Genomic DNA, 27,033 nt, shown 5'->3' with positions numbered 1-27,033 from the left:
TGCAGGGCAGTGCACATGAGGCAGAACTGGTTACAGACAGATTGCTGGCTGCAGTAATGAGAGCACACTCGCATTAGTCTGCCGCTGCTTTCCGTAATATGAAAACAAAAAGCTTAGGAGGTTACGTCCTCTAGAGTTATTTATTAGAGGAGTTTACATGTGTAATATAAAGAACTAATTAAACAAAGATAATGACAATGACTGTGAGATAAATTGTTCGAACCGAGTTGCAGATAGTTGCAGTTACCATGTGGTAGGCCAGAGTTTGACCTTTGGCTACCTCACATGCACAACACCCAATAAATCCACCTCCTCAGTAACCTTTTCCAAGATTTTAAATTTCCGAAAAGCGTCAAAGAGCCACCATTTGAAAAAGAAACTGCCAAATAATGGTTTCTTGATTTTCCCAAATGTGGAATTTCTTTCCCCAAATTATACTGGCTCAAAGCCCGGGACAAGCAATATTCAGCCCTGGACCAGTGACAGATTGAGGGTCCAATGTCTTCAGGTTAGAAAGAGGATACTTTGGCTATCATGAAGCCAAAAATATCCTTCTATGAAAGCCTTAGTGCTATCCCTGGGAGACTGCCAGATATTAGAATTTAACATGGCACATTTTATGTACAGATAAACTTTTCAAGTCAAAGAGATTTAGAAAATTTATTGATATGCATTATTTTCTCCTTTTGGGGCCTCTGCAGTTAGACTCATGATATGGAAGGATTTGGCTTTTCAAGGGAAGGAATACTATTTTCCATTGGAGTAAAATTATTTTAAAGCATTGTTAAATTACATCTGCAAGGGTTTTTTTGTGATTTTTGTGCTAAGAATACATGAGGCTCAATGACTTTACTAGCACTTTTTCAGCATGACCTGCATAAGCAGTCAACATTCATTCATGCAAATTAAATCTCGATGATACATCTAAGTATGTGTGTGTGTGCATAAACATTGGTTTTAAGGATAATTGTAAGAGACAAGAGTATATTTCTTTGCCTAGATAAAACTTTTTGCAAATAGTAGTTGAAGAAATTCTAGGGCAAGTGTTTTAACTTGTAAGAGGCAAATAAGTTGAACAAAACATGTAGAAAAATTACTTTGCATAATATTGTGATTAACGAGTGATCCTTGCACAGGATGTATGCGTGTGTATGTTCCACACTGTTAGTGGTGTGATTTTTCCAAGGATTTAGTGGCAGAAATAAGGATTTGAAGTTGAAAGTAAATTGGGGTTTGCAGGATTTGCTCAGCCGTGGCTGAGTGCAGAGAACCTGGGCTATGTCGATTCCCTTGTATTTTAACAAAGTCTCCTGATGGCAGTGCAGTGTGTATTGCCAGGAGCTGACTGGGGAGTCTGGGCACAGCACGGAAAGAGCAGAAAGACTAGCTAACTGATCCCAGCAGAAGGAGAGAGGTGACTTACGTGACACTGCACTTTGCATGTGTTTAATGATATCTGGATACATGACATGCATTTGAAATGGTTATATTGAATTATACAAAGTTAAAGAAAATCAATCATGTAGCAATGCTGTTCCATTTGGCAACATGGCACTGTTTTTGCGAATTTTTATATACCAGATGTGCCATGTCCTGTCCTGTCTCGTCCCTGTCATCATCTTGTTCCAAGTCCAAGTGACCAAGATTTTGATGTGTCGAGTTAAGGCATTATCTGTGCCTGCCAAACATATTGATGCTTCAGTATGGTGGTGATGTTTCAATATGGACCTGTGGTGACTGAAAGAGACCAAGTCAGAAGTGAAGATGCGTCACCTGGGGAGCTGATGAATCAGGGCCAGGAAGGCACAGAGGGGTAACTTGGGCTGATAGGGTGGGAAGGAGCTTGAAGTAGCAGGAGGTGAGATGGGAGACAGGCAGACAGCCAGAGGGAGGCATTTGAAGAAGCCTTCAAAAGCAGAACCAGGACAGATCAAGGTAACAACTGAGAGATGCTGAAAAAGGCCAAGGTGTCTCAGAACTTGAATGAGTATATTGGCTTTCATGCCAAATTTTTATTGCTTCTCTATACGTGCTTACTTATCTTAGGCTGACACCCAGGAACGTAACTGAGGAATATGATGTGGTCCTTCATTCCTCCACAGCTACCCTACATGACCTCGAGTGAGGCATGCCATGTCTATCTTGCCCTCTTGCAAAATGGGGATAGGATATCCTGCCCCTGCAGATCGGGGCTGCTGTGAGGGTATGTTTAGTAACACATCTGAGGTGCTGAAGTGCTTCAGTGATCGGCACTGTGGAAATTCTATAGATAAACACCTATATATAACCTCCTTGAAACTAGTACAGTCACAGGAGTGAGATCACGTTGACACTGCTATTTCAATATATAGTATGTACTGCACGTGTCAGAAACAACGGGAACGAATCCATCAACATGAGGTGTGCATGGAGAAAGTGATACAACTCCTGTTAAGTCAGATATGCCAGGCCACTGTGTTTATCTGCAGAAAAGAGGAAAAGAGGGGGTAACTTTAAAGAGGAAGTGTTAATTTTCTTTTCTAAGAACTCTACACTCTTATACTGATTGAAAGTGTTTGGCTTGTGTTTGTTTTGTGGTGTTATTGGGTATCAGTCTTTGTTTAGATCATACAATACTTCTTCCTCCTTCCAACCTACAATAACAATTAACGAGCCGTCTGTGGCTGCCTTGGAGTGCATCTTGTGCATCAGTGTGTCTCAGTTAATAGTCATAATTTCTCATTTGTAAGAGGAAAAGTGCTACCAGCGCTTTCAGTCTCACAAGGGCTCAGACTCACTCAAGGTTTCCAATTTATTATGCACCCAGCTCTGATATCCTGCTGCTCTCTTTATGGATTAGGCTGCCTTGGTGGAAGGTATCATCCTTCAGATGACACATAAATACTCTCTTGCCAGCTGTTCCTTTCTCAGAAGTTTCTCGATGAGTAAATCATAATCATGCCCCTTGTTTTACTAGTTTCTGGTCTGGTTATCCACATTAGTCTGCTAGGAGCATGCAGAAAGTGGAGCTTTATTACTGCTGTTACTCTACAAATGGTGCTGTCTACAACTGTAGGGATTTTTAGGCCTATTACTATTGGTTTCCAAGGTGGATACACCAGTAGTGGTTTTAAATCAAGAGGAACCGGCATAGGTCATTTTACTGGTCGTTTCTGTAAAACCTTTAATCTCAAGGTGCTGCACAAACCCCCGAGAGGTAAGAAGGAGATGCAGCCAGATTGCTTCACTCGTTCTGATACGCAGCAGCTGTTTAACAACATGTAATCTGGTTTTGAGCTCAGGAAAAAAAAAAAAAGTGAAGGGTAACACCCTGCTGATGGAAACTAGGTTTTATAGAGGAATTGAGAAAGACAGAAAGCAGAGGCAGCCGGCAGACGCAGCAGTTGGCACAGCAGGGTGCAAGTGAGGGGGTTTCCATCACATTTGTACCAGTGCCAGCCCAGGGCACAGTGGCAGTGTGCTGCAGGGCACTTTCCCCAGCAGATGCTGGAGCAGCTGCCCCTGCCAGGGCAGAGGCTTGGTCACAGACACAGCTTTGGGTGGCTGATGCAACCCTCCAGGTCCCGGGCTGCACCAGTTCTGTGGGTGAAGACCCACCTGCAGCCTTCTTGTTCCCAGGGAGCACCAGCACTTACAGGACCCTCCCAGTCCATCAGTTAAAATGCTGGTGACAGCAAAGCTGCGAGGCCCTTTTGCTTATCACCGGGCTTTCGCTGCCCCTTAAGAGCGTGGGCTGAATGTCATGCTGAAGCCCTCTCAACAGAGGTCCATGGTATTTCCTTTGTACTAAAATATCCCATACCCTATAGTTTTCAGTCTGATTAAATTGAGTAACAAGTCACAGTCTTCTGTTGGTTGAAATGAACTATAATCACAACTTACACGATCCCCAAATGGTTTCACCACCCTGCAGAAGTTCTGCATACTGACTGGGTATCTGAGGAAGCAGATGCTTTTTTTACATTGAACTCCTTGTTGTAAAGGTAGTTTTGGAGAGTCTCTGCAGATCAGGACTGACTTGGGAAGAAAGCACTGCCGTGTTTATGCTAAGGACAGAAGATACCGATACACAAAGCTGTCAAAGGTACTGTTTAGCACCTTTTGAAAAGCTTTAACATTCCATTTAAAACACAGTAAGGGGAGGAGAAAAGGCCAAGGAAGGTTTTGATAAAAACAGTGTTAAAAAAACCAGCACTTACTGGTTGGAAGATAAAATATATAACCAGGCTTTCAAGAATGAACACTTAATTTGCCTAAAGACTATTACAGAACTCATTTTTAATGTACCTGATTTGCATAAAATCTTTTTTTCCAGCTACCTGTTGCAGCACACACATAAAATGGGGAAGCACAGTCCTCCATCAAAGCTCAGTTTCTTAAGCCAACACTACAATGCACTGCCTACTTGTAATGTGACTTTCCAGTCTCAAATGTCTTTAGGCACATATATACCACGTAGGGGGCTTGGTATGTATTTTAAGAGTATCTTTTGAAGAGTAACTAATGAGCAGAGTTTCTCTCAGGAAGCAGTGGCGGTGGTTCCAGGAGTTACTCCACCTGTAGCCCTTGGGGTGGCTTTTTTTGCAGTGTGTACTAATTCAGCTTCACTTGAAGGCTGTTGCTTTGGAGTCAGTCTCCAGAGTGTTTTCTGGATTAAATTCTCCATATGATAACCTTCCTGCAAATTCCACCCTCGGTTCCTCTCTGTTTTCATGCATCATTACAAGCAGTTGAAGACTTAGCAAGCCAAATTTCTTCCCCACTTGTAGATGATGGGACCTTGGGAAGTAGTGCCGTGTGGTGGATACAAAATGGGGAGGAAATTTCAGCTTGCTGCTCTGCAGAGACCAGCACTTCTAGCAGACCTAGCAAGTGTAAAGATCTGTCAAAGCAAAGGGCAGTGGCAGGGACAGGCAGGGACAAGGCAGGAGGGGTCTTGAGCAGGATGATGCTGTGGCTGGGTAATGGGGCTTATGGCCATGCTTCAACTCACAAGGTGGTCGTGGTAGATGGATCCTTCAGGGAGGGGTTAACAATAGGTCTGAGTGTCACTGCCTTGGCACTTCAGAGAAAAAGGCATTTGTGGCTGGGAGGGCACCTTGGTGGGTAGCACCGCAGTCGCACCAGGAGAAGCTGTCGAGGTACGTTTTCTTTCAGGTAGATGCAGTTACTGAGCCCAAGCTAAGAGCTACTGCTAACGACAGAGTTCATTAGCTCCCTCACTGCTGCCCGGGCAGGGCTGAGGGCTACCCCTGAGCCTGCGGGCACCGCGGGGCTCACAAGCAGAGTGGTGCCATCCCAGCTGGTGGAGATGGTGCTCCCTGACGTACCCACAGTATTGCTCAGCACAAATCTCTGGTGTCAGCACAGTCATACAGGCAGAACTGTCTCACAGGAGTAGCTGGTCTCAGTGGGAGCAGAACAAGACGTCCAGGTAAAAATGCAGCTTTGCTTAGAAGTACTTAATCCATAATAAAAGTATATAGCATTGATTACTAGTGCTAGCATAGTTTACTACTATGATAGTACGATACTAGTCATTGTACTCTGATTATAAATTTGCTCTTTTCTTAAAGACTTTAAATGATGCAAAATAACAGTGACTGGAAAGCTGTTACAGCAGCTAATCATCCTTGCCATTTAAACCTCTTGTTACTTAAAGTTCCTCATTCCTCAGTCTTCTGTCAAATAAGGCCCTGGAGATACCTTGACAAACAAGGTGAGACATGTTGTGTTTCCTCCTGCCTGCCAGTTAAGTAAAAGGGAGCAGCCCCAGAGATACCACTCAGGCATCTTTGATTGGCACAGCGTGATCTTTAATGAACAGGTCAAGGCGGCATCAATGGTATTTTCTCTCTAAGCCTCAGGTTCCCATTGGCCCAAGTTTATTCAGAAATCAGGTGGCAAACACGTCAAGGGGTGTGAAATTTCTGGCCACCTGCAGCTTTCCCAGCCCTGATGGATCCCACTGCAAGCACATTTGACCCCTGCTCACCTTCACTGGGCTTCAGTCCAGGTGCCAATCTGATTAAAATTTGGTATTTTTAGTTCCAGAGTTTTAATTGGCACTGTTTGACAGAAGGTATCCCTGCCTACAAATTTTCATGTTTTTTTAAATTAAGGTTCTTGGAGAGGCTGAAGTGTAGGAAAGGGAAATTTTATCTTGGTTGTAGTTTGGGTCAAACATCTGAAACAGCTTTTTAGAGTGGCAGTTTCACTAGAACGTTTGGAACCGAAGTTCATACTCTGGATTTGTAAAACTGCAGTGATTGCAGCATCGCCATTTGCCGTAACAGGCAAAGATTAAAAATACACACCTCTGATTTTCTCCTTACACTTTACTTTTAAGAGGATTTTGGACACAAACTCTTTAGAGATACAGCTCATTATCCTCTTCCCCCCACCCCTCCACTTACCTTTAGAAAAGAGCAGAAGGGAGAATTCAGGAAAATAATGATCTATTTTATTATATTACCACAGGAACTGGGAGGAGGGAAAGGAGAAGACTCTAGATTAAGGGTTGATTGCTGAAATTATTTAAACTACTTTTTAATTGGCAAGCTGTTGAGTTGTTATCATCAATAAAGAGCGCATCAGCAAGCAGTATCTAAAGTGGTAAACATTTCAGCTGAGAAGCGGAGCTCAGAAGCTCTGTAACCGTCATCCATATAGTGAAGATTTAAGATTAAGTGACTGGATCACAAGAATACATCGTACAAGGAATATCAGGGGTGGGGGTTGGAGTTAATAGTCTTTGTTGTCTTCTGTTTTTTTCTCTGAAGAATTTATGGAGGCAGGGCAGAAGGCAGCCTCCAGCCGCCCTGCTTTGGCGGCTGTGCCGAGTGAGGTACCTTTTCCATACAGATGCAAGACATGCAGGTGAATCTCCAGGGCTTGCTTTGCTGTCAGTCCCTATTAATGGACTATGAAAGTCCTGCACAGTTTATAGACCTCTCATCTAATAGTGGGCACTTCACATCGCAGACCACATGTAAAACATCTTTGCATTCCCTTGAAGCTGATTTATACTGTTTAAGGGATGGGGGTGGAACAAGTTGTTAGAAGATGAAGAAATTGAAAGCTCCCCTGACTGCTGTATTATCCACCTGACATTCTCCAAATGCTAGTCATTAATTACTAATGCCTTGAAAATCGGAGCAGTTACCCAATTCAAATTATGTTACATCTCTGAGCCAGAGCATTTCCATTATCTTATCATCTCCCATTCAAACAATTCTTACTTCTCCACAGTTCTTAAAGGCTCAGACCCCACTCTTGTTTCCTCTCATTTGGACCTGTTATCCACGCAAGGGTATTTCTACTCCATGCCTGTCCTGTCTTCACATTGGTGAAAATCAGTGTGGGTTTACAGGATAATTATTACAAACTTGCAAATCCAGCCTTCTAGCTCCCCCCAGAACTAATTGTGCACATCTGATGGCAGAGCTTGGCCAGCATAAGCCATAACCTTCTTTTCCAGTTGGTGATCAAGTGCTTGGGGAAGGATGGAACCTGGTTTAGGGCTTAGGCTACCCTTGCAATCCTTGCACCTGCAGACTCCCTGTGGACTGGGCAGGAGAGTTCACAGTCACGCCAAGCCCCAGAGCCAAGCTCTCAACCAAAGTAATTCCCTTTAGACACCAGCGATAACTTGGCCCCATGGTGGCAAGGCAGAGTATGTTTCTGGAGTCACCAGTAATGCTCGTCCTAGGTGAGCTGGGTATCCAGAAATGATGGGGTTTATTTTCCAGCACATTTGTTTTTCACTTATGTATATTTCATGCCTGCCAGCACTCTGAAATCTAGACATCAAGTGTTGGGGGCAGGCTAGTTGCAATTTTTCATGCTGCTGACATTAATTGGATGAACAGACCTTCTCAGAAGGGGCAGTGTAGGAATGTGTATGGGAAAATGACAAAATAAGGAGTTTCACAGCTAAATAAAGACAAGTGGCTGAAAATGGTTTTTACAGCTTTGGCTTTCATATGTTTCATTTGGGAATCTAAAACCATTTTGCACAGCAACTAGGAAATTAAGATTCACAACACCTTTCTGAAGAAGATAATTGCTCCTGTCTTACAGACGGAGGAACAGAGGTATTGAGGCTATCATTTGGAAATATGTCCCCTATTTTCAAGTCCCTAGATTGAGATACATTTAAACCTAATTCTCAGAAGCATTAAACACCTCCATTTATATTCATTCATTTGGCATTGTTTGTGCTTAGAGTCTCTGAAAATCAGATGCATTGCCTCCTAACTTGACTGGTCAAAATGACCAAGGTGATGTGGCAAACTGCAAGGCCAGACTGGGACTGGGACCCTCATGCCACATCCCATTTTCACTCACTGACTATCTGCTTTGGATTCCTGGACGAAAGGAAAAGCACGTTCTGCGCACTCAGTTTTCCTCTGCTCTCTCAAACAATTGGACGTTATAGCTATGATATTGTTTGGGTTATTGATCAACTTTATGTAGAGTCATTTTACCTTGTCTTTCTAACCCACAAGAAATTGTCTTCAGGTTTTTGTGACGAAGATTCTTATTGTAGATCTAGCATGGAAATGCAGTGAGAATCATTTGTATCACCTGGTTTCCCCCTGTTGTTTTGTTTTTTTCAGCATACAACAGTTTTGCCCTTTGTATTAATCGAGATGAGAACAACACATCATCAGTATCCCAGCAGGAGCTGTGGACTGGCTGCAGTGTGCACCTTCGCTGTTGGCTATATTTTATGGTAAGGACTATACACACTGTGTTTTCATATCGTATTGGGGGTTTTGTACTGCTAAATTTGGGCACATATTTCATTATGGATATAATCGCTAACAGATTCACGCTGCATGCCTCGTTTGGTCCAAGACCTGGGCTTTGTCTGGTTTCCCCAGATGCTTGTATTTTTAGAAAGTATATGCCAAACCTCACACAACAGGAATTTGTTGAACAATCCCATGTAAGCAGTGGTCTTTCCAAGGGTACATTTTTCAAGCTTTTTTTAAGCTAAATGTTTTTCTTGGACCTTAGTTTTATTGCTTAGGGTTTTTGTTCTATCAAATAAAGTTGAGAATAGGCAAATGATTTCCTGTATCACTATTTAAGTGGCAACAGAAAAGATAGAATATTTTCTTCTTTACTACTTCATAAATTCTTTCTGTAAAATTGATTACAGAATAAGCCAGTAATCCAAACACTCTGAAGTTTGTTTTAAAAAATGCAAATGTTTGTGAAAAATTAAACTAAAACAGAAATAACCTTTCCTATACAACATTAAATTAAGTCTTTGGGCAGTTTCTATTCAAACACCTGACTTAAGGGACAGAATTAATTTACTTTGGTCATTCTAGCGTTTTATTTTTCATGAAACCTTTTATTTACAATGCTTCTTTGATACCATCTATCCTTTATCCTTTCTGCAAACATTTTATGACGACATGTTCACTTCTCATATGATTTCTTCTCACCTCACAACACCCTTCCCTCAGCTAAGGGGGTATTTTCCAAAATTTTGGATAATACTGCTTTTTCCACCAGTCAAGTGAGATGAAACTAATGAGAGGCACACAGGCTCAAGGCAGTACTGTCGTACTGCTTCAACAATGCAGCTTACCCCTTCGGTCCAATGAAACAGAGGCCATTACTCATACACAGCCACGCACACTGAGTGATCATAAAATGCTAGTAATCCAGCTGAAGTGGGATGTTTTGTCCCAGGACAACAGTCACATTCTGCCATTTGCTTTTTATAAACATACATATTCTTCTTAAAAAGGAGTAATATTTGTAATTGTAACATAAGGACAGCCTCATGCAAAAAGGCACGTAGTGATTCCTTCAGGAGAAAGTAGTTTGGGGTTTTTTTTACCCCATATATAATAATACGTAACTGTGATACTTCACAACCTTCCTCTGAAGGGTACCTGGAGACGGGCTGGCAGAGTTACTGTACCTGTGATCTGACCTCCTATGGCAAATCCTTCTTTTCTCAAAATGATCTGAGTAGACAGATGCATTAGTATTCAATAGGAACAGCAAATTGAAACAGTCCAGTTCTGCAAGTGAAATAAGATGAGATGTTTTAAGAATCTGTTACAGTATCAGTGTAATACTCCTATGGCGTGATCCTGCCTACTACAGTGCATCTGCATCCTACAGCTGCAAGTGCAAGGTAAAAGGAAATTGTAGGACAAGTGAAGCAGGGGAAGAATATTCTGTATTAAGAAATTAACTACTAAGCAGGTACTCAATTACAGCCTGTGATCATCTCCCTTCGCTGATTTATTGGTTTTGTCTGCATGTACATTATTTCCAAACTGGATTGGGCTAATCTCAAGTGGAGTCACCTTCTTCCAAGTTGTGATTTCTCTAAAGATGGTCTGAGACATTTGTTTGTTCAGCCTAAAGGTCATCTTGCTAAATTTTGCACTTGTAGCCCATTTCTCTGGCTACTTCTGTGAAAGAAGGCCTTTGTGGAAGACTGGAGGCAGACACAAGCTACACTGTGCCATCATCTGCAAGTTCTGCATGTCTTCAGCCTGCAAGTGTTATTGAAGTTATCAGTACAGTGTATCTCAAGTTCACAGGCTGGAAAAATCTATCAGAAAGTATGAAAAGTGAGCGTTTTCTCATCCTTCTCACTCGGAGCATGCCTGCCTTTCATAGATGAAGTCCACTATCTTCCTGCTGCTAAGTGACCACATTGAAGTAAAGACCTTAATCACTCAGTGGGTTTCGAATTACTTATGTCCAATTTACTGCCCTTGGTGTACCATTTAGACACCTCAAGGGTAGCACAGTGCATCAAAATGAGACCTGCAAATGACCTAGTTACATATAGCCTGGTGGAATTTCCTTCCTTTGTACCTTTGGTTGTCCATGGGTCCCCTGCTGGGGCTCAGTTCTTGGTTTATGGTTTTTTGCTAAGAAGTTAGGGATCTGCTGCTTCAGAATTTGTCCTTCTCCTACAGCGTTTTTTCCTCACCAGAAGTGTTTTCACTGCACCTCTCTCAGTATAAAGTGGAGACAGTTGCTAATCAGATGTTCTCTGTGTTTTGCCCTTGTATTTTGAACTCTCTCTCCACCTGAGCTGAAACCTTCAACCCGTGCTACATGATTTATGTATCGCATCTCACTTTGTACTGTAAAGGAGCATACAGGAAGATATTGATTAGGTTTGATTCTGTTAATGCATTTTTTTCAACTCCACGTAGAGGAGAGCTTCTGTTATAAAAGAGAAAACAGGCAAACAATTCTGATAGAATTGCTGAAGTTGGAAGAACATAGCTGAAAAACTTGATAGCCCCTGAGCATTATTCAGAGACGTTATCTGAGAAACTTCCTTTCCTGAAGAGTAAAACTTTTTTTTTTTTTTTTCGCATTCTCTCCCTTCAGTCAGAGAGCATTTGAGTAGGCACACTTAGCTCATGTGCTCTCTGTGAGGGGGAGCTCTCCCTTGCTCTTAAGGAACTGTGCTCAGGCAGAGCATTCGCAGATTTGCATTGCCTGTTGCAGACCATACATGGACTTTCAGGATCAAGGCCATGGGCTAAGATGGGGAAGGCCAGTTAGTTTTATTTAGTATGGCTTGAAAAGGTCACAAGTTGTATTGAATTGTTAAATCTAGACAGTGCTAAGAAAGCCCAAGAGCTTGCCAGTACTACTAGAAAATACTGCCAATGGGTGTATGGAGTTGGTTGTCAAGGAACAGAAAAGAGCCAGAAATGTGTTGCTCCCTGTAATAAGAATGACCTCATGGTAAGTAATATCGGAGTCTAATAGGTCCCTAAAATAAACTGAGACAAATACGTTTATTTTAGTTGGTTTTCTTGTTCCCTCTGCATTAGAGTGCTTGAGGATGCCAAAAAACCAGACCCTAAGAACCTGACTCCACTGTTCTAGCCATGCTGGGCTACGTGTTTGGGAGCAAAAGACTTGATGCTGCTCTCTTGCTGCTATCTCAAATCCACTAGGAGCTGCCTCCACATGTGCCAAGCTTGGACTTGCTTCATTCTTTCATTCTTTGATAAATCTAATTAAAGAGCTTAGGCACCTTTAAGCTTTCATTTCAAAATAAAGTTTCTCCTGAGGTGACTTTAGGAGAGTTCTGTAGATTTGCTGAGGGAGGCGTTTAGGCAGGGTAATTTGCTGAATTCTTCTTGAATGAATTTAAGAAAGGAATGTCCACTGAGAATTTGGAATGCATTTGAGATGGATGCTGTCAGCCTTGCCGTAGGATTTCCACTAGCAATTCTCTATAGAAGGAGAGGAAGATCAGAAGGAGTGGATGCTGGCAAAGGGATAAGGGATAACTGCTAGGACAAACCTTGACATTGAGAAGAGAGGGGTGGAGAGGCAGGGCGTGAAACTTGGTGGGAATTGGCAGCCATATTGATAAAGAAGGGCAAGACTGAGAAACCAGAAGGATTTCTGAGGTTGCTGGTGCCGATGGAGCCAGAGAGACACAGCACAGCTGTGCTAGGGTGTGCTGAGGGTCTGTATGTGGGGGGTGTCATGAATGCATTTGGAAGTGATCACTGGGGACAGAAGTTCGATAGAGAACAGAGGAATCAGTGGTTGGAATAAAAACAAGGGAAAAGTCCTTAAGGCAAGTAAAAGAGATGAACCATGGGTTCGAAGAGAAATGGGTGAGGAGATGTGCAGCTCACAGGTCAGCAGCTTGAAAGCAGAAATCATGCAAATCAGTAGGAACGACTGGGAGGGGGAGAGAGAGACAGGCTTTGAAATCGGAGTGGAAGGCTGATGGAGAGGTGGGTGATAGATGAGACAATGCAGAGGAGGAGAAAAGAGTTGCAGCCAGAGCTACTCAGAACAGGAAAGAGTAGGAAGAAGTAGAAGCAGCAGAAATAGGCCAAGAGAAGATTAGCGTCCCCTGTACCTGACCCAGAAGGAGGGTGGGAGAGCAGAAGTGCTTTCAGCAAGAGAAGGCTGCCTGGATCCTCAGCCTGTTAGGTCTGACATAGCCATTATGGACTGTTACATTCTGGCTCCCCTCCACCTCCACATCCTCAAATGTTTCAGTCAAAGCAACAGTACAATCACAGATGACATGCATGGATAATACATTCTCACTTGCTTATGCAGCTCCTTAAAATATAGCTCAAGAAGGCATAGCAACTATCACTAAATTTAAAATGAAATATTATTTATCGAAATAGATCACTTGCAAAGATGACAACGCCTTGCAGCAAATCATGAATCTGTGGAGTTTTCGTCTTTCTAGCTACCTGTACATAAACACAAATTTTTGCTCAAGTTTTTTTCATCTCAGAGGATGACCACAGTCATGCTGGGTATGTTTTGCATGTGACATTATTTGCAGCTGCAGTTTTCCAGGACTTGTCTTCTTCTGAAGGCATAACTACTCCATACCAGTAGCACAGTCCTATGACCCACGTACTGTCCAGCATCAGCCAGCTCAATGGAGAAGAATCCAGTATAAGAAACTGGGTCAAGAGGGGGTGATTGCTGGTTTTTCCTAACTGATGTCTGTTTATTGAAGTTATTTTCAGGTCTTTAAAATTTCTAAAGAATGTACATTCATAGTGTAGGTGACTTAGGCCTGGCTGGCTGGTGTCATAAGAAGCCCAGAATCTTAATGTGGCTGAGATCTTAGTAATTCTGATCAGATGCAGAACAAGTTGTCCTATGTTTGTGGGGCAGGGGAGAACAATCATAAAGATTTATGAAATGTGGCTCACATCAGTCAGTATTAGAAACCAAAAGTAGAACAGATTTAGTGTGGGTCATTGTGCTCCTGCCTCTGAAAGCACAAGGTTGGTCCCTACTCTATAACCACAAATGATGTGTTCATTCAAGTTTTGAATGACTCAGCTGCTATAAGCCTGTCATCTCCTTTGGGAGACATTCCACAATTTAATAGTTCTGGGTAAAGTTCTCACCTTTTGTGGAAAACAAAAAGAGTGATGCTAGGGTAGATCATGAAATAAAAGCACAGCAAATACCCACGTTCTGTTGTTTGGTAAAGAGTAACGCAATGGGAACTGGCCTAGGATTTGTTTGGGAGCAAAGATTCAGCCTTCCTTTCTGCCAGTCACTGGAAACATGAACAGCACAGAAGATGTGGGAAAGGATTTGCTGCTGGAAGAAGTAACCAGAAAGGAACTGCCATAGTAGGTCAGAGCAGTCATGTATCCAGGCTGTAGGTGTAGCCAATGTCAGATGCTTCAGGAGAAGATTTAGCAGGCCATTTTGGAGTAACCAGCCTCTAAGTTTTCTTCCAAAACCTATATCAAAAAGCAGATGATTGGATCCTTCAGTCTTGGTGGTTTATATACCTCGTACTCTTTGAACTTAAACATACTGTACACATTCTTATTGCTTATACAGTCTCCTGATTTCAGAAGCTTGCTAGAGTTGCATGATACGGCCCAAAGAAGAGGAGTGGACTAAGAAGAGTGGACTATGTAGACTTCCAAAATTGTACACTTCAAAACTTTTTTGAGTATCTTCATTTCAGTGATGTATCACAGAAAGATAAAGCAATCCAGAGGTTAATTAGGTATCATTCAGAATGATATTTCCATTATCAGATTTTAATTTCTGGTCTCTGAGTTCTGTTGAGGTGCCTCTTCTGTTATGAGAATGAGCCCTGGGACCTCTTCAGCCATTTTATGACATGCATTGTTGTTCTGTGTCCTCTCATTCACTGCTCTTGAAACATTACACAGCCCCTCATCTAATAGTTTCTGTTTCCAGAACACAGCACTGATTGTTGTTTGGCTGTGGACTTCACTGAAGAGCTCAGCTGGGGCAGGAAATGAGCGGAGACTTTCGGAGTTCAGCCCACAACGTACTGCCAGACTGTGATGCCTGTGCAAGTACGTTCAAACTCCTGTAGCTGAGGGCAGCCATCACGAAGGAACAACCATTTTCTGCAGCATGCCTCCCACTGCAAAATCCTTCGGGTGTTATGGTGATCTGCCATGATGTCCACGTGTCGATCTTGCTTCTACCAGGACTAAATTTCACACATGCTGTTGTAACAGCTGCATTATTCAAAGCAACAGGTAGAGCACATATAAACCACAAGGCTCCAAAAATTTTTTGTAGTTACTTTTCCTCATTAACAAAAGGTCTATGGCCAAAGAATAAATGTACATGTATCTTTTCTGCATAGTTTTCATTTCCTCCTGATTAATTTGATAGGAGAGATATGCAACATCTACTGTACACTAGAAGTGAAAAACAGCTACAAAGTCAAATTTTTGACAGATTTGTTAAAATGTTAAAATATTGTGTGTTTTAAAATAGCTTTTTCTGATTTCTACACCAGCTGGTTGAAAATTTCCCAAAATCACTGCTTCTTTTAACAGACATTTTAATTTGAATACAATGTGCGAATATTTCTGTTCCTTCTTTTCTTACCAGTTATAACAAATGGCTAGATGAGCTCGATGATGTGCAACACATTCATCTTTGAAAACACACAGTTATGTCTATATGGACTGCCATGGAACCAAAACACAGGGAGGTTCAAGATAATTTTAACTTCTGAAAAGTAGCCGGTCCAGTTTTAGCTTAAACTTTTTCTCCTCAGTTTATTTTTGTCTAAATGACCTATTTTTTATACCTGTTCAATAACAGAGTCTTAAATTGGATCTAGATTTGCACTCCTAAGTAAATCTTAATGCATGCTCCCCTGTGCTTGTCTAATAATGAGGTTAGACAGGAACAATGACTACTAGAATTGCAATGTTGAAGGCATTCATTAACATCAGTAATCAGCAATCTTGTGTGGAAGCTTTATGCCTGCGTTGATCAGACCTTTATTGTGCGGCATCAAGATAGCTTGTATTCAAGCAGGAACCTAAGAAAGGCCATCAGGTGAGGTTTCCATGGCAGCAGCCATCCCTTTGTTGTTCCCGTTTGTGGTATAGACAATGCAGGAATAGCCAGTGTGTCACTGCTCAGCAGAGAGAAGGCTGACATTACTCCATCCCAAAGTAGTGAGCGGTGTGGTACAGCTCGTTTTAAGAAAGATCAGGGTGGCTGCTCAGGTGGGTTTGTGACCATTGTTTCCCAAATGGCACTCGGTGCCTCTTGTGCTCAAAGCATGAGTTCCTGCGGTGTGACTGCACCAGGGGCAGGCGTATGACAGCTACGATGAACTCAGGAGCAGTGTCACCAAGCCATGAGTGGTCTCCTGCGCTGGGCGGCAGAGAACGGAGTGCCTGAGCTGTACTCAAAGACTCTGAACTAACCCGAGATCACCGACATTCGGGAGCTCATCAGTGACTCATTGGTTGGATTGAGAAAATATTTCCTCTTTCCAGCATAAATGCATTCTAGTAAATGCCTCTTCTGCTTGGTTCATGAAGTTGGCTGGGTAGGTGCAGTTTAGAATGTCCCTTGAAAAGTCCCTCTTAAAGGTGTTTTATAGTGCTGGGCAGTTTTATCACACCACAGAAAATAAGTGGAAAAGAAGCACTGGCTTTTTTCCAAGTTTTTTCCTTGGAGCTTGTTTTTCACAGAATGCTCATAAAACACAGGCAAATGAAACTGGAAAAGGTTAGGCAATAACAGACACTCCCTGCTAAGCCAGCCCAGGAGTGGAGATCCTCCCATTACCTTCTACCCAACTGCCCCATCTTCATATTTTATCAAGAGGAGCATGGTATCCCCGGTTACCATGGGTTACACAGGAATCCTTTATTTTTTTCACAGATACCTCTGTCTTGTCAGGTTAATTCTGGAACAGAAGACTGTTGTGAAAAATAAATGTAAAGTACAGAGATCATTTTCCATATGTGAACTCATTTGGAGAAAGGGGTTTTAATTTGCATTTAGATCATGCAGATTAATTTACTGACACATGTAAATTCCTACATGAAGTGTCCAACTGTTAAGGGTTTGGCTGCAATAAAAGCTTTTCTAAGGAGGAGGGAAGCTATGACAACCATGTACATTTTCCAGGGTGTTAGAGAATCATTAAACAGAGATTCTGTACTCTCTGTGCGACAGGCATTTATGATCACAGTTTTGGGTGGACTTCTGTGTCTCTGTCCTTCAGGAACCTATGACTGTTGATCTAGTGATTGGAAGTCTTTCTTAAACAAACAGAAGTCTCAGAGAGGCAGAGATTTACATTCTGGAAGAGAGCCCAGCAGTTCTCAGGCCCCAGCATCTCTCCACTGAGCACTTGTCCCGGTTAGCCTCTGTGATGTTTGCTCGGTTGTTTGGCAGCGTTTGCCTTTTTTAGCTTCCACCTACTGGAATGTATGGATGTGCTCTGCTCCCTCTGACTTCACCACTCACCACGTCAGATCCCAACGCAAAAGCTGTCCTTCAGAGGGTACAGGTGTCCATGGCAGTCACACACAGTGAAACCACGTACCTGGAAGGCTTCTTCAGGCTGCCCTGCTTTAAAGCTGACACCCTGTCTCTTGAGTTAGTGTACCAACAATCTCCACTGTAACTGAACGCTAAAAATCTCTGTGTCACCAGCAAACTACCATCATTCCTTTTCCTTTACTGTATATTGAGCGTGGAGCTGGGCAGAATTTCACTGATGAGGTGGGGGTTTTGATTGTTTGGGGTTTTTTTTAAATGTTTATCCTGCCTGGAGAAAAAATGTTAGATCCCAAATGATACCAGGTAATGGAAAGAAAAGGAGGAGAAATCTAAAACACAGGTGCAGAAGAAATTATTCTTTCAAAATGAAGCTGAACCATATGTTCATGTGAACAAACTCTGAAACTGATGCACTTGCCAGGTGTAGCGAGGAGAGCAGCAGAAACACACAAATGTGTACAAAATGAAAGAACACTACAGAAAGCAGAGAGTTGGGCTGTGTAGGAGAGCCTGGAGAACCCTAACTGCTCTTTGGGTAAAGAACCTGCTTGGAACGGAGATGGCTGCACAAAACAGTGGTGTGTATTCCTCGTAAATACAAATGCAGCAAGGAAATACCCGTCTACATCAGAACACAAAAACTGGCCAACTGCTCATATTACATTTAAAACAAAGCAGGAAGAATGTGGGAAATCAGTCATAGTTTCATCATTTGTGATGCCTGGCCTGGGTAGATGTCATCCAGGTGCTCCAGTTCCATTGAAGCTTGCAGTCCTTTTAAATAATTGCTTTTCAGGTTACAGTAGCAAAGCCTATAGCCCAAGCTACTTCTGAAAAACAGGGCTGTAAGAGTCAATACTTGTTATTTTTGTTTTGTTTCAGGGTGTGCTGGATTCACCATGTTACAGGAGTGTGGGTGTACCCACTTCTTGAGCACCTCAGCCCAGGCATCAAAATAATCTTTTTTGCAGCTGTTACTGTAATAATTAACATATTCTACTTGGTGGGAGAGGTCCTGAACAACTACATCTGGGATACCCAAAAATGTGAGTATTGTTTTAGGAATATTAACTTATTAACACTGTCAGGACTAGAGTCTGCTCCCCTGAAAGTTGGGAATGGTTTTAAGCTGGCTAAAACACAGGGGAATGACAGAAGTTCCACTGAAACGTCTTGCCTGCTTGCTCTTAAAAGCAGCCAGATGAACAGAATGGCTGCTGGGAAGCATGATGAGCTATGAATATGTATTCTTTTTTATAACTTCCAATACTGATTTAAGAGCTATTGGCAATTACCTGAGAGGATTACAACCCACTTATTAGCTGACGAACCCATTAAAGGTAGCTAGAATAAAGTATCATTCTGTGGGAATGCTGCTAATGGTACACTTAGACTTAGAAATAAAATATATTCTTTCAGTATTTTCAGATATAAGTTGTTTTCTGCTTATACATTTACTCAAGGAAAATTAATACCTTCATGTCAGTAAAATAATAGGAATGAAAGATCGCCTTAGTGCCGGGTAAACATAACTGTGCAGACTCTACATCATCTACCCTACCTAGGCCATCCGTTGCTGAGTAGAGGAAAAGTGAAAATAAGACAAACACAAGATTAAAAGTAGGTCCCTTTAATCTATGAAAGACATTTTTCATTTATCAAGTTGCCTGAAATAAGCAAACAATATTCATGTTCGCTGCAGTGGCAAATCACAACTGGACTGAAATCCATGCTCCGTGGGAATTCTGTCATTGCATGCATTGGGCCCATAACACATTGGGCCCGTACGAACAGCCTGTATCCCCTTCTGGGAAACTTAGTGTGCACTGGTTGATACACCATCAATTCACATGCTAGTTTATTGCACGCACAAATTCTTTTAACAAGTCCTCCAGTACTAGGTAGAGCCTAACGCCAGAAGCTCAAAGCAGTTTTACTTGCCGTTTGCTCATATTAGCACTCAGGTATAAAGCATCTTTCTTTTTTTTTCCTCTGGAACCAGCAATCATTGGTCACAGTGTTCAAGTCTGGTTTTCAGTCCTCAGTCTGATGCCACATTCACATCTATTTAACTTATTTAATTTAATTCAGGAAAAAAGTTTCTTAAAAAGGCAGCCACAAGGAATAATTTCGCTTGACCTAAGTCCTGTATGAAGAACTGTATGTGGTGAAGAATCACATGTTCTTACTGAGTTCATGAATAAGTAAATGGTGGTAAATCCGTCACTATTCCACAGTATGCATACCAAAATCCCTGGTTCTTGTGGCCCTCCACCCTAGAGGAGCTAACGTCAATCAGGTCATTCTTCCAACCTCTTCCAAGGTTTGGTGAATGGCCTTACTATCCTCTCCATCATTTCCTTGATTTGGTTAAAGAATATTGATCCAAAGTCCTTTGTGGCTCAAACCAGAAAGCCATGAGTCACCTGGCAGTTTGCTGTGCTTGAAACACTTTGCATAAACCTAACCTGAAACGTATGGCAGGCACACCACAAGCAGCAGAGATGTTAAATAATGCCAGTCTGTCACTGTGCAAGACTTGGGAAAATACTATTAGAAAACTGTACATTTAAAAGGGGCTTTTGAGCCGTAAGATCGCAAATCAAAGCAGTCTGCCATGAGAAGACTTCAGGGGTGAGAAGGGTTGTTTTGGGTTTTGAGTTTTTTCCTTTTCCTCTAGAGATGTATTAAATAAAACCTCACTACTGACAAAATGATTTGCAGTTAGTTTTTCCAAGTTAAACCACAAACATGGTAGGCAAGGAAAAATTTGCCCTTTGTACAAGCCAGTGTCTGTCCACAGTTTTGAGGGTATCTGCATTTCTGCCAAACTATTTGATGCATCTGCTGTAGAGTGCTTCAGAAGACAGGAAAGAGGCTCTTCTAAAAGGCAAATAAAACAGCTCATTTAAAACTATTGGAAAAGTTCCTTCCAGCAGAAAGCAGAAGACTCAGGATTGGCTCTGGAGAAGCCTTGTAAACCCACTGTAATCTTTTGGACCCAGCGTCTTGTTTTGGTTGTTAAACCTTCAGCTGTGGCTCTTCCATTACGTTGGTTTGCCAGCATCAGCCAGGGCCGTTGTGCTTGGGCCGCCAGCAATGCGCAGACCCATTTGTTTCCGTGTTGCTTCTTTCAGCAAGACAGCTCTGTAGCTGTACTTTTTAACTGCAGGTGGGTCTTCTTGTTTCCCATATTGATATTAATTAACTATGTTTTTAAAGTGACTTTTGGTGTATGTACCATCTGTGCGTGTATTGCATTAGCAGGTGATCCTACTTGTGACTGGATTTTCCTCTCAGAATTCTCATACATTGCTTCTCCTCTCAGCATTCTCAAACATTGCTTCTCTTTTGCCTTCAGTCCTCAGAAGTCTTTCTTTTCCAGCATGCAGCAGGCCCGAAAACCTCCAAAAGAAATATTTGTATTTGAGATGTCTGGCAGAGAGGGCTTAGTCAGAAGAACAATACTTGTGTCAGATACCAATAGCAATTCATTGTCCAGGAACAGGCATATGAAATAGCTGAATGTTTTCATTGCCAGAAAAAACACAATCTGCTGCCCGGCCCAGACTTTGCTCAGCATAGAAAAGAGACAAGTCCTGCAGCAAGGATAAGCTTTTTGAGAAGCTCTATACTCGGCCCTCCTGGCATTACTGAAGGACGTGGCTGCTACAAGAAGAGAGGCGCCCTGTCAAGAGTAATTGACTCTTCATTCTTGTACTCTCAAAAAAGGGAGATGTACTTGCAAATATTTAAAAATCCGATGTTGAAATGGAGGGGGCCGTAAAGCTATTGAATTCTGAAACATATTTTTTAAAACTTCCTTTCAAATAAAGTCAGCTGCTTCTCTTCAGCTATAACAACATCTACTTTAATTTGCTTGTAGGTAAGCAGAGGAGGTGAGGGAACTAACTGTTCCCAGACCCCTGCAGCCGTCAAAGGCTGAGCGTGCAGCAGGGGGTTAGGCTGGTTTGAAAATGGTCCAGAGGGAGGGAGGATTGTGCGGTTCATTACTGGACAACCACTGCCATCAGGTGTGCAGATACTCTTTTCCTTCACAGCAGGTGAGTTAACATGTGAGAGCATGGGAGCAAGTAGGGAAGAAACAGGAGCAATAAAGGGAAAGAAAGATTAATGCATTGGAAGAACCTCTCTAAGTAAACTCTTCATTTTTATTCATTGAGAGATTGTTAAAAGCTGTTCTCCATACGTTTTCAGGTATTGAAGAAGGAAAAGAAAAGCCAAAATTGGACTGAACAACAGAGGCAACATGGAGGATTGTTTCTGGCTGCATGGAAGATTTCTCATCCCCAACAGAGGTTGGCGTGGAGAGGAATCTTTTGGAAAGGAGGAAGTTAAATGGGCCCTCTGCTCAGTGCAAGGATATTTTGGGGTTTTATATGGAGGGAAAATGATTTTAGTTAAGAATAATGATGTTTCAATCTCCATTCCTATTTCTTCATGCTTGCATGTGACATACATATATAAGATGTATATTTATCTCCACGGCACTCTCAATGAGCATTTCTTGCATCAAATAAGTCATTAAATCATTAAAACTTTTCCACCAAGAACAATGAGTCCATCCTCTGCATTGTTTGAGAAAAGCCTAATCAGATAGATCTAATATGGAGAAACAAAACAATCCTATATATTTCAAAGTACAGTGTGAAAATACAATAGGAGTTAATTGCATGAATGTATCTGAAGAAGAATTCAATCTGACTGAAATATTATCGTAACACTATGTAACAGCTGCCTTAAATCAGTGATGTTAACAATTTTATCGGTCCAGTAAATCCTTATTTGCAGTGTTAGACTACCTAAATACGATGCAACTTTTCTTAAACAGACCTAAATAAAGATCAAATTATCCCTCTGTTTCTGTTTCTTCATGCTAATTCTTGAAATTCCAAATGGATTGATGACATTTGAATAATACATTTTCAGGTTTTCCAGCATCAACTGTAGATGATATTTCTACATGAGGATTTTTCTTCTTGTTTTCCTAGTACAAGACCTGATCCTGCATTTTCAAGTTGTAAGTTCTCAGTAGATGGGCCGAGCCATTAGTGTTGTACCAGAGAACATTTAAGTCTTACTTCAGGAAGGCACGTAAGCAAATATTTAAAGTTAAACAGTTGCCTGTTTGTATTAGGAATTCAGTTGCAAAATACTAGTGATCATTTAAACTTGACAAGATTCTGTTTAGTTGTCAGACAATCAAGAAAGAACTCTAGTAGGCAGAAAAATTGCCTAGAATTTAAAAAAAAAGTGAAAGGAATACTTTTCAGCAAAAATTTTTTTATAAAAAAGTAACTTTAAGATCCAAATCTCTTGGTATTCACATCACACATTTATTCATTAGCATATTTAGATGTATTTATTTTAACATATACAAAGTACTTCAAAGATGCATGATGTTAACGTGTGATTTTTATTAAAGGGATTTCTGCAGAGTTTTAATATTACTTAACCATGTTTCTGCTCTGGAACGGTTCTGGAGGAACCTGGTCTCATGCAACTCATGACATGCCTCCACAGTATTTTTTTAAATGTACATGTATTTATGTACACACTAATGTACATGTACTTATGTACATAGTAAAAAGTGCACAAGTTCAACAATGTTGGTTTTGGTTGGTTTCCTTCAAAATTAAGGCGTCTGTGATTATATTGTCTTTGTGACTGTCTGCCTGTCCTCAATAATTTTTAACTTATTGATCAGAATTGCAAAGATTTCAAAGCTAGGCAAGTTACTAGAAAGTTCATGGAAATAAGTTGCCAGATAAAGAAGGAGGACCTCCTCTGATGGTCCCACAGAGGGAGAGGACAGGACACACAAAACCAGCAGAATTTGGAAGCAAATTAGCTGTAGCCGTGTGGCCTTGTGTTAGGGATATTATGTTCTGGTCCTGAGCTGTACATTACATATGCAGTCATCCTGCAGTATGGTTACTCTCTCCACAGGTAGCTAGGACTTGATTTTAATAGATGGTTGTTATTGGAGGCGGTAAGATGTCTGTTATATGCAACAGGTTTTCCAAACTCAGGAAGGAAAGAAAACATGGATTCAGTCATGCGTAGTGAGCTAGGAACTTATGGAATGTTTAAAGTCACTGCTTCTGAAAGCTGTGGTGGCACATGGAAGTACTGGTGGGCAGTGAATGTGCTAAGGAATCTGGCTGTACTTTCCAACAGCAGCAGCAGCAGTGACGGACATCCCCTTGTGACTGATTATCAACTGCAGCTTAGGGTGGGAAGCCCAAAGCACAAACCCTGTTGACTTGTTTGTCATTTGAAGAACTTGAATGACTTGTACTCTGCTGTTAAGTCTGGTACATTTTTGCAGTTTTTTTCATGGGGATTGTTTCCTTCACTGCGTTCAAGAATTCATTCTGATGGAAAGATTGTGTTAAATAAAAATAAATGCTGAAATGCCACACAGCTGTACACACTCTGCTAGAACACACTCTGAACATCTCTGCTGTATTTATTGCACAACTGAATGGCTGAGACCTCAAAAACTGGCTGTTGATGGAAAGATTCCTCTTTCTCAGCAAGTTTTGCACCTGCTCAAGATAAGTTTTTCTTCTAATAACATATCGGTTTAGGTGATATTGGGAATGTAATAAGAATATAAAGAGAACAGAAACATCGGAGACCAAAATTGCATAGCTGAATCCATAGGTAGGTGTGCAAGTAAAAGAAGACTCCCTTTCAGAGGTACAGCATAGGGACACTTTAAATTGTCATCCTTCGTATCTGTGAATTTGTGAATATTCAGCACCTCAAAAAAAAAAAAAAAAAAAAAAGACTACCAATCTTAGATCTTGCTTAAACCCCTGAGGTTAGCAATGTTAGCCAAAGGCACTGTATGTGCCACAAAATGTGGTGGGTTTCATTTGGTTTGAGGAAATTTGTAGTATTCCAAGAAGGTTTGAACTCAGTTTGTCTTCTCAGATCTCAAAAAGTTCTCCACCTGAGAACGATGAGCTTTGAATCATCATATTTAAAGTCAAAAATATTTTAGAGCATTAAATCCAGCCTATGATGTATGAACCATGATATAAATAACTTCGGGGCCTGTGTACCCAGAGAGCACTCTTCTAGACTGTGTTCATTCCCTTTAGAATTACACAATCCATCATTCTTAAGAAAGATGATGGATGAATGATGACTAAAGTAAAAGTCACTTGTAAGCTTGCCAAATTTCAACCATCTTGGCTGAAATTGTCCCTGAAAGGTATTTCTCTTGGGGGAACTATTTTTTTGGTGGAAAACTTTTTGTCAGAACAAGTCATCTATTTCAAAGTGCAAGTCTATGAAAAAAAAATCATGTCTGGAAAACTTTATTCTTCTCTTGCTGTGGAGTTGGGTCTTTGGAAGAAGGATAGCATCTATGTTAGTAACATTTCTGAATTTATGGGGAAAATATATTTGTCTTTGTCGAAGTTTTAGAATATGCTTGAACATATGCATGCACAGGTAATTCTCCAAAGTGTTTATCAACTTTGGGGAATCATCCATCTTGTGGCTGAACAGGATTTTTCCTACTATCCCTGATCTGTGGTCCTTCTCCAGGTCTGACTACCCAAGACGCACACCAGAATGGGGATTCCCCAACTTTGGTTCCCATGTATTGTCAAAACCTCCCCAAAGCTGCCTAGAACATGTATGAAGGAAGCAAAGCTTTGATGAAAACCTGAGTGACGAGAATAGGTTTTAGATGGATAAACTAAGTGAAAAAACTCCAGCTTTTCCCTTGAGGACTGCAGTAAAATTAACTTAGTAATGTTTATTGAGTATGTCATAGCTGTAATGATAAACCACATAGAAAACATAGAAAACCCTGTGAAAGAATCATTAGTTTTGTTGTCAAGAGAATAATATAGCATGCAGTAAATAAGGCAGGCTGCCACACCTTGAACCACAAGGAAAAAACAAAATACAGTTTCATCATTCAGTGGGCACCATCCATCATGTGGTATGAATGAGGCAAAGGAAAAAATATTGTGTGATCATCTAATTAAAGGCAATATCATACTTCAGACTCACAAGGGGCCAAATTAATGTTGAACTGGTTGCCTTAATTCTGACATTACCTCACTCTTGAATGCCTGGCTTTGCAATCTTAATAATAACTCTCTTGACTTAGTATAGAACAAAAAAAAAAGAGGGAGATTTTTTTTAAGTCCAGTTACAAAGTCTAGCCGCAGAGTTGCCATGAATTTCAGCATGAACCTATCCCCCGTTTGGCTTCAGAAAGCTCATACTCGCTTCCTGCGTGAATTTAGCTACCCCAAAACTTATATGCACAGTTCCTATACCACTCTGTTACAAAGGGGTTGCCATAATTTGCAGTCTTTCACCATAATTTCCAAATTAAATTATTTTAATCTGCATTTGGCTTGTGTGTGATAAAACTGTTGTTTGCTGTCTCTCTGTAGCTACTGTTGCCTAATTTTAAAGGAAAATGACGAATATTTTCACTATTTCTAAGCTGATACTTTGTTTCTGTGCCTACATGAGTAACGGCTAAATTACCACCAGTGCATGTCAAGTACTTGGACACTGTGAGTAGGCTGAAAAATGGCTATCTATTCTGCAGGCTCCGGTGTGGCAGCTTGTAGTGACAGTGTATGAGGCATACACTTCTTAGTTTTCCCTATTGAATTTGCTTTTCAAAGACTATTTCAAATCCTAACAACAATTTCTTCTTCATGTTTTGTTTCTGTAAAGGTTGGTCAATATACAGGGCTCTGATAAACACTCTGGTAGCCTTTGAAGACCATTAGACTGAACACTGAAAGGGTTTATAATCTAAAATTTGAGTTATAGTCCTGAAGAGACCATCAACCTGAGGTTAGCATCACTGAGGTAGGTTTGGTGTTCCTGCCCTGGGAGTAAAGGAGCAAGCAGTAGGAGATGTGTAGGTGAGGTTGCCTCTGAATGCAGCCTTGGAGAATTGACACTACTAATCCTGTCTTTTAATGCGCCTGTTTTTCATGTGAACAGGGGCAGATGCTGGTGACAGGCGTTTTCCATCTGCAGCAGCAAAGGACAGCTCCTAATCAAAGCACCGTGCATCCTAGTAGAAGAAGTCAGCTCCACTACGGTATTCCAGTTGCTCTGCTCCTGTTCAGAACTTCACCTGCTGGTCTACCCAGCTGCTTAAACTGCACACAGGTCTTGCAGGGAAGGAAAGAAACCTGGGAGTGTTATCATATATTTGGGCCATTATGTTTGCCCCAACATGTATGAACATGTGTTGTAGAAGTGCAGGTGTCTTCCATGCGTCTTCTCTGCAGTATTAAACCTGAGGTTTGACTATTGCAGAGGTCCCAGGAAAAAAAAGCAGCTGCAGGTTTGACTTTCTACAATGGCAGTCATCTCTCCTCTTTCTGAAGCAAGAGGAGCAAAGGGGAAAGGAAATTAGCATTGAAAGTAAAAAGAACTAGCTGTTAACATCTGTGTAGAGTAGTACTTAGGTGCTTGCTGAACTTAAAAGTGCATGCATAGATGCTTTTCAGTGCAGGGGCTTTGCTGAATGAGAGGCAAGTGGACTTGCAGGTGGGATGCTTTCTGTAGTGCTTTTAATGACATAATGAACTGAAAGAGCTTTTTGTACTTAGAGTGAAAATAGGTCTTTTGAGCATAGTGACTTCCTCTTGTACTATTAAGTAACTTTAAGAACAGAACTGT

At 41.3% G+C, this 27,033-nt stretch overlaps 1 protein-coding gene across 3 annotated transcripts in view; it reads left to right on the top strand.

Moving 5' to 3' along the window:
• Positions 1 to 22,209, top strand: part of AIG1 (androgen induced 1) — a 127,478-nt gene extending 105,269 nt beyond the window's left edge. For 2 of the 3 annotated variants that reach the window (XM_040599547.1, XM_040599549.1), the window contains exons 4-6: positions 8,622 to 8,737; positions 18,211 to 18,374; positions 21,547 to 22,209. In XM_040599547.1, coding sequence (XP_040455481.1) covers positions 8,622 to 8,737; positions 18,211 to 18,374; positions 21,547 to 21,584 — 318 coding nt within the window. In that variant the 3' untranslated portion in view covers positions 21,585 to 22,209. Of the gene's footprint in view, positions 1 to 8,621; positions 8,738 to 18,210; positions 18,375 to 21,546 lie in introns of those variants that run through there. The other variant, XM_040599548.1, reaches the window with a different exon arrangement.
• Positions 22,210 to 27,033: the final 4,824 nt, after the last annotated feature.

The sequence above is a fragment of the Falco naumanni genome, chromosome 6, assembly GCF_017639655.2.
Source record: "Falco naumanni isolate bFalNau1 chromosome 6, bFalNau1.pat, whole genome shotgun sequence".
In the NCBI taxonomy this organism is placed as follows: domain Eukaryota; kingdom Metazoa; phylum Chordata; class Aves; order Falconiformes; family Falconidae; genus Falco; species Falco naumanni.
This window is presented reverse-complemented; position numbering and strand designations above follow the sequence as displayed.